An 8,499-nucleotide genomic window follows, 5' to 3' on the forward strand; every position below is an offset into this window, starting at 1 on the left:
AAAAATTTTGATTTAATTTACTTTAGTTAGATGTGTCATAAGACTCCTTTAGTATAGAATACTTAAAACAGATACTGTTTCCTCAAATATACATAATAGCTTGTTTTCAACTATTTTTCTATTTAAATAATATTTTCTCACTTATATTTTAATGATAAAATTATGAAAGGAGGCATTTTATTGACAAAAATCATGAAAAATATTCCTACTTTTATTCTAAACTTGCCTACTCCTACTTTGGCTGGATTCTTGATGTGGCACTGTGGGATAATGCGTCAGACTGCAAAGTCATTTGAACTGCAAGATTGGTGGTTCAAGCTTACCAGCTGCTCCTTGAAAACCCTATACAGAGTCACTATGGGTTAGAATCGACTCCATGGCACATAACAACAGCAACAACTTTTGCAATTCTAGTTGTTAATTTGGAGTTCAAGCAGAAACTCTTCATACATTTTTAGAATGTGTTTTTTCCATGCAAGAGAAAATAATTTTAAGTCGAAAAGTAGTTCCTGCTGAGTTGGTGAAAGAGTGAAAATTAGTCTTTAATCCAGTATCTCTGATCTGTGTTTTCTTCTGTGGTACAATGGCTAAGCGCTCTACTGATACTTGTAAGGTTGGTGATTCAGAACCAATAGTAGTTCTATCGGAGGAAGACCTTGCAGTCTGCTCCCATGAAGATTGCAGAATCAAACCCACTGCCATTGACTGATTCTGCCTCATGGTGGTCCTACAGGATAGAGTAGGACTGCCTCATAAGGTTTCTGAGATAAGTCTTTACAGAAGTCGACTGTCTCATCCTTTTGAGGAGCAGCTAGTGGGTTCTAATAGCCAGCCTTTCAGTTTGCAGCCCAATGCTTAACCTGCTACACCACCAGGGTATATTCCTTAAAGAGTCTCAAAATACTAAAATAAAAACACTAAAAAACAATCAAACTCACTGCCATTGAGTTGATTCCAACTCATAGTGACCCTCTATATGGTTTCTGAGACTGTCAGTCTTTTCTGGAGCAGAGAGCTTCATCTTTCTGTGATTAGTAGGTGTTGGGTTTGAACAACTGACCTTTTGGTTAGCAGCCCAATGCCTATCCCACAGCACAACCAGGCATCCTTATAGAAATGGAATGGAGAAGAGAGAGAAGACTATTTTGAAGAGCTCCTCAAGAAATTCTGATACTCCTTATCCTGTCCCACAACATCTTAAGAACTATTGTAACTGTATCTGCTTTTCAGTGACTTCCAGTGTGAAAATGTGATTATATTATTTAAGCTTCTTAGAGTCAGATGAGTTGGTATATAGGTGGGGAAAAAAAGGTATATTGAAAAGCATATTGACTAGAGAGCGAGACAGATACTAGTCTGAATTCCTGCTCCATCTCCGAAATACCTTTAACCGCTGAGTCTCAGTGTGTTCACACTAAAAAGGAATATACACTCTGTGTGATTCTTGTGACTATTGAAGAAGCCACATGCATGGAGCCTGGGCAGATTAACGCACTCCATGGACATGGTAACTGTTATTACCTTTGATTCAATCTCTTTTTACATGATGGCAAGACTGTGTCTCTCATTGTTCAGATATACTATCAGGAGGGACCAATCCCTGGAGAAGGACATTGTGCTTGGTAAAGTAGAGGTCAGAAAACAAAAGGAAGCCACCCAGTGAGATAAATTAGCACAGTGGCAGCAACAAGCAGCAATGGGCTCAGGTGTAACTAAACTTGAGCGATGGCGCAGGACCAGGCAGTGTTTCATTTTGTGATCCAAAGGATCCCAATGGCACCCAACTAACCTGATGGCACCCAACAACAGCATGACACTCTAAGGCTAAATTTAAGTTTGTCAGCCATGATGTTTGTTTAGTGTTTATTTTGAGATGTCAAAACATAATTCTAACCATGGCTTACTTTATTATTTCCTGTTATTTAGAATTTTCTTCTAAATCAACTCAATAAGGAAATCTACAAGCCTCTGCTAATTAACTTCTCAGCACAAACTACGGCAGCTCAAACTCAGAATATTATCATGTCAAAATTGGACAAAAGGAGAAAAGGAGTTTTTGGACCTCCTTTGGGCAAGAGAATGGTATTGTTGTCTGTTTCTATACATGAACTATAACATTGGGGTTATTCATATGCTGCTACAATCAGAACAAGGAAACCAAATACAGGATGCCAGAGTCAAAGGACTTCACAACATTTGGGATATTTGGGGGGCTTTTTACACAAATTTAAAACATTTTCCTAACATTTGTAATTGCGTTTGTGCTTGCGCTATACATTATAAACAAATATTTTTCATTGGAATTGAAAATAGAATACTCACTTGGGAATTCATCTCCCTTCCTAATTCTCTCACTGTATGCATGCATATTCACTCCAGTGGACTTGCTCTTGTAAATCTTGAAACAACCCAATTATTAATTGTGTTATATCACCCTTACCACTCAAAGGTTATAATCATTGTAAATTTCATATCTTTCAGATCTAATTCACTATATTAGAGTTGTACAAAGAAAAAAAAGATCAAGTATTTTAAGAAACAAATTATATGACAGGATTAATGAGTCCTAAATTAAATCTATAAAAATTAGTAACGAGAATGTCTCCCTAGTTCTAGATGAAGTAAATGCCTTATTAGTAAATGATGCTAATGGACATTATTTGTGATTGGAAAAGAGTCAGCCACTTACTGCAGACATACTCTTTAAGAAGACAGTCTAATTTTTTACACACTTCAAATCGGACACAAGTCTAAGAGGTCAACATTTTTTAATACCTCTCCTCTTTTCGTTCTCAGGTAGTGTTTGTAGATGATGTCAATATGCCTGCCCGGGAGGTATATGGGGCTCAACCACCCATTGAGTTACTTAGGCAATGGTTAGATCACTGGAATTGGTATGACCTGAAAGATTGTTCTATGATTAAACTAGTGGACATTCAAATCATGTGTGCTATGGGACCTCCAGGTACATTTTCTGAATTTGTAATTAAAAAAAAATTAACACTCTAATTATACCTAAAAAGATATCTGAAAAAAGAAAGGGAAACCCAAATACACAATTTAAGTTAGCATGTTTTGTGTGTATGTTGTTTGTGTGTATACGTGGTAAACTAAAGGAATGAGTGGATCACTGGTGAGAAGTGGTCAACACTACAAAGTGTGTGGCCTTGGTTGGAGTCATTCTTCCACCAGTCCTTCCAAATCCATTTTCCCTGAATTTCTGGAATATTGTTCCCCATTTCCTGTACACTAAATACCCTAATTCCATAGCCCCACATTCTCCCCTCTGCTTCATCCATTAATATTTCAACTGTATGAAACATCCTTGCTTCAGAGCTCAATCTTCCTCCACCCCAGTCAAGTGTCTACATTTTAGTGAGTGTCTACATTTCAACAGACTGCTGACAGGGATTTAAGTAGGAAATGGCTGAAGCAATAACCCTTAAGGATCCTTTATATTTTCTAAGAGAAACTTACATGTTCAAAGAAATCTCTGTAGGGAAAATAAGTTTTATACTTGGGTATCTAAAATGGCTTGATTCAACTAAATAGATTATTTAGTCCTGATTTTAAACTGGTATTCTGTGCTTTTTTTTTTTTTAATCTTTTATTAGAGAGTACCCTAGGCCACTCTGAACAACACTTTCCTCCCTCCTTATACCCAAAACTCTATTGCTCCTGGGCCTTAAACTTCAGTTTTACTTGGCCCTTTCTCTGTCACTCCAAGCCAGTCTTTTGCACTCATGTGTCATTTATACTTGCCTTCTCTGGAACTGGGAAGAGGAATAGGTTGAATTTATGAGGTATTCTTTCCTCTTGAGTTCCATTTTCTAAAAATACCACCATTTCTGAATGTTCTATGGAAAGAAGGGCTGAATACAGACATAGAGATAGATAATGTCTCATCTTGCCTTTTGAAACCTTGCACTTAGCAGTTGTTTTACATTGGAAAATATTAAGGAAACTACTCTGATGTAACTAAAAGTTAACTATTTTAATATTTAGGTGGTGGCCGAAATCCAATAACTCCTCGATACATGCGACATTTCAATATTATAACCATCAATGATTTTAGTGATAAATCCATGTATGCAATCTTCTCTAGAATATTGAACTGGCATTTTAAAATCTGGTAAGTAATTTGAGTATGTTTTTTATTAATTCATTAAGAAGTATAAAATATTCTGAAGCACGTTGATGTACTTAAGTAATGTCCCTCAAACTTTTACCATAAAAACAAGAAAATGGTTAAGAAGTAACAACTACCCTTGTTATCGCCTCCCACATTCAGCTATGGGAGCATAACACAAGAAGGTCAGAATATCTTTTTCTTTTCTGTCTGAAGTTGTGAATTTTTACTTAAATAATGATTTTCAAAAATTCCAAATTAATACTATATAATATATCCATGTCTGAATGAATTGTATTTTGAAATGTTACCACTGAATGCATTGATGCTCTATGAAAGGTGTGCTGTATTTATTCTGTGATTCTGATACTATGTAGCCGAATGCTGGGTCACACAGAGGTATCTATGTCCACATTTGAGAGGTCCAGGCCTTAGAGTCTATGTGGTTGGTTGACCCCTTGACTTATGATGACCCTATGGACAACGGAACAAACTGCTGCTGGGTCCTCCACAAACAGTTGGGGGTTGAACTATTGTGACCCCTTTTTAGAAGTAGATCATTAGGACTTTGTCCTAAGCCATCTGATTTTGGAAGCTCCATAGAAACTTGTTCAAAATCATAGCTGTGCTATGTAGTGACTGTGCAGTAGGTGTGTTGGTTGGAAATCAACCTCAAGTCTTCTGCATGGAAGGCAAGAACTCCACCACAGTATGACCCCTGCCCTCTCTGAGCCTTTACCCTAGGGAAATGCTGCTCCCAAGCTTTGTCCTGCTCAACAAAATGTATGGAGGTCAGGGATCCAAATAGACCCTAGGCAGAGCAAATCAGCACCCTAATGCTCATTCTTAGGAGTTGCCATTATTTGACCTATCCAGTGACGTTGGAGCAGGGCAGCTGACTCCTTACTAAGCCAGAAGTTAAACAGAAAGCCAGTCTTTACAAATGAATATTCTTTTCTCATGTTCTTTTTTCCCTATCCATGACCTTTGTCCTTGTATGTTGCTTATTTCACCTTTGTTTTTAACTCTTCCTTTTCTTTTTCTCTCTTCTCTTTTTTAAGCTTTTCTATTTTTCCTATGTTATTCTCTTTCTCTGAACATACCCATCTTGCCAGCACATATTGAGGACTCCTTCTCTATCTGAGGATGCCTGAGAGTAAAGCAATAAGATGAGGCAGCATTTGTCTAGTGGACACTGGAACTAGGGTAGCATAATCTGGTTCCCCTGGCTGACTCTTCTGTGTACTTATTTTTAAAGTAGCTTCAAATCCAATAAACTGGTCCTGCAATAAAAGTGGTCTCCTTTAATCATAAAATTGTCAACAGGAAGTTGTTTTTAAAGTACTCTGGTAGCGTAGTGGTTACAAGTCGGGTTGCCAACCTCAAGGTCAGCAGTCCAAAATTCCCAGCGGTTCTGCAGGAGAAAGATAAGGCGTTCTGCTCCAGTAAAGATTTACAGCTTCAGAAACGCTGTGCAGGGTCACTATGAGTCAGAACTGACTCCACGGTACTTAACAACAACAACAAATCCTTCTGTGTTGTTATGATAACAAGTTATGATTTTGTAAACCAAATCAAAATTTCAGAATTAAGGTTGTCAGCAGCAGAGCAGTCAGGTAGGACAGGCTTCATGGGGAAGTGGCTGAAGATCCAGAGAAACTGCTATCACAGAACAGCACCAGAGCTCTGGATCTAGCATAAGGTTCAGGGTGTCAGTTTCCCGCAACCGCCAGTGGAAACATCACAGTAAAAAGGAAAACACTGTGATTTAGAAATTGGTCAAGACATGGGACTCCCTCTGCAGCCATCCGGGCCAGGCAGAGGTCAGAGGGTGGGGCTGCAGCCAGACCAGTAGAGGGACCCAGCGCTAAAAACAGCTCAGTGACATTTGCAAAGAAGGTGTGGAGGGATTCTACACAGTTTTTCTTCCTCTTCCCCATTGCATCTTCTTTGCCCAGCCTGGAAACGTTCATGCAGGTGGGTGCACACCCCCAAAAAAGTCCAGCGTTGAGACCACAGCTTTCCCACGGCACAGAGAGAAAGAGCCCCATCAGTCCAAGGGCAAATTCTTTGGCTACTGCTTTTGACTTCTGCCTGTGGGTCCCAGCCCTAAAGTTAACTTGTGTGGAACCCTTTACTCTTGCCAATCCAGCAAGAAAAAAAGCAAGTTTGGTCTGACAGACAAACCATATGAACAATCTGTAAAACCCCAACATAAAAAGACACAACTATTTCAAGAATTACTTTGTGCACATGCAGATACCTAACTGACCTTCAGAGACAAAAATAGTAGACAATATTTCTCCCGTTAACTTCTCAGTATCTATCTGTGCACCTCTATGGTCGTGACTAGAGGAGGGGTCTGAGTGAGTAGACACCCCCACCCACTACTGGAGGCTTCTACAGTGCACACACACTGCCTGTGTAGCAAGGCAATGGGCCAGTCAGCCACAGTGTTATTTTTGTTTCAAAGTGGTGGTTTTTGTTTCTGCTTTTATATTGCTTCTGCTTTTGGACCTTTTGATCACACATTTTTCCTGGAGGTGGGAACTTTTTCTCCCTACGTTACTCAAGAAGAGTCAGCAATCGTGGCCATATAGCCAAGCTACAAGCATACCCCATAATATTCCAACATTGAGACAAGAGCCAATAACAGCTGCTAAGCATTACATGCAAAAAGGGAAGCCTATCTCCTAATCATATCCACCAGGAGACACACAGCTTAATAACACAGCAACACACATCCATTTAAGCATTAAAAACCCACATAACTACTAGAAATGACCAACAAAACACAACAAAAGATATCAAAACATGTCCCAAAACAAAAAAGAGTAGCTGAGACAAATGAGCTGGAGACAGGCAAAGGCTTTCCTGAAGAGGAAGAGCAGGTTTTGGATTTTCCTGAGAAGATATTCAGAAAAATGATATTGAAACAAATTCAAATGCTCCAAAAAGGGGTGGAGGAACACAAGGAAGAAGTCAGGAAATTACTACAAGAGCAATCAAACAATATTGATGCAGCATTGGAAACAATTCAAAACCTGCAAAAAGAGGTCCAGATGATTAATAATAAAATACCAGTAATGGACAATACACTGATAGGGGAAAGGAGCAGAATTTTAGAGATGGAAGCCAGAACCAGCGAGCTGGAAGACAAATCTTTCAATACTGCTAAGATAGAAGAACACGCAGAAAAAATAATAAAACAATCTGAAGAGAGTCTTAGATTCATGCTGGATAACATGAAGAGGAACAATTTAAGAATTACTGACATTGCAGAACAGGAAGAATCAGAGAAGTTCACAGAGGAGATAGTTGAAGAGCCTTTGGAAGAAAATTTTCCTAACATCTTGAAAGATGAGAAGATAAACATTCAAGAAGCCGAATGTACCCCAGGAAGGATAGGCCCCCAAAAGAAAATCACCAAGACATAATAATCAAGCTCTCCAAAATCACAGAAAAGGACAGAATCCTAAAAGCAGCCTGGGAAAAGATAAATGTTACTTACAAAGGCAAGCAAATCAGATTAAGCTCTGACTATTCAGCAGAAACCATGCAGACAAGAAGGCAATGGGAAGACATATACAAAATCCTAAAAGAAAAAAAACTGCCAACCAAGAATCATCTATCCAGCAAAACTGTCAATTAAATACAGTTGTGCAATCAAAACATTCTAGGATAAACAGAAGCTAGGAGATTTTATCAAAGCCAATCCAGTGCTTCAAAACATCCTAAAGGGAGTTCTTTGGACTGAAAACCAACAAGAACAAAAAACAACCATAGATTGACAGGTGTGGCAACACCACCTGAAACTCAGACGACAGATAGCAGAGTCCAGAACAGAACAAAATTACAACAACGAATTCAAAGGAGCTGGGAGGTCAACCAAAGATCAAAATAATAACAATGTCAAAGAAGCGAAAAATGTAGGAACAGAGATCCGGATGTTGAGGAGGTCAGGTAGATTATAGGATACAATAGATTGTCTTAAATGGAGGGAAGAGTTAATAGACTATAAGGTGACCCCAAAGAAAGTTAATAATTCACAACTTACCATGAAAATGAACTTCCATGCAAAACAGCAAACATGAAAACTAAGGAGAAACCAACAAGAAATAGCACAAAAACACAAACTCTGCACAAGAAGGCATGCAGAACAAAGGAACTACCAAAAAATTAACATAATGGCAGCAATTAATTCATACCTATCCATAATACATTGAATGTCAATGGATTTAATGCACCAGTGAAGAGACAGAGAGTGGCAGAATGGATAAGAAAACAAGACCCTTCAATAGGCTGCCTGCAAGAGACACACCTTACACACAAAGATAAAAACAGACTAAAAGTTAAAGGATGGAAAAAAA

General features: G+C 38.5%; 1 protein-coding gene across 1 annotated transcript in view; it reads left to right on the top strand.

The window, feature by feature from the left end:
- The window catches only part of DNAH7 (dynein, axonemal, heavy chain 7), a 324,797-nt gene that overhangs the window by 155,663 nt on the left and 160,635 nt on the right, over positions 1–8,499 (top strand). The window contains exons 37-39 of the mRNA XM_006862048.1: positions 1,927–2,082; positions 2,797–2,965; positions 4,006–4,132. Coding sequence (XP_006862110.1) covers positions 1,927–2,082; positions 2,797–2,965; positions 4,006–4,132 — 452 coding nt within the window. The remainder of the gene's footprint in view (positions 1–1,926; positions 2,083–2,796; positions 2,966–4,005; positions 4,133–8,499) is intronic.

The sequence above is a fragment of the Chrysochloris asiatica genome, unplaced genomic scaffold, assembly GCF_000296735.1.
Source record: "Chrysochloris asiatica unplaced genomic scaffold, ChrAsi1.0 scaffold00045, whole genome shotgun sequence".
Taxonomy (NCBI): domain Eukaryota; kingdom Metazoa; phylum Chordata; class Mammalia; order Afrosoricida; family Chrysochloridae; genus Chrysochloris; species Chrysochloris asiatica.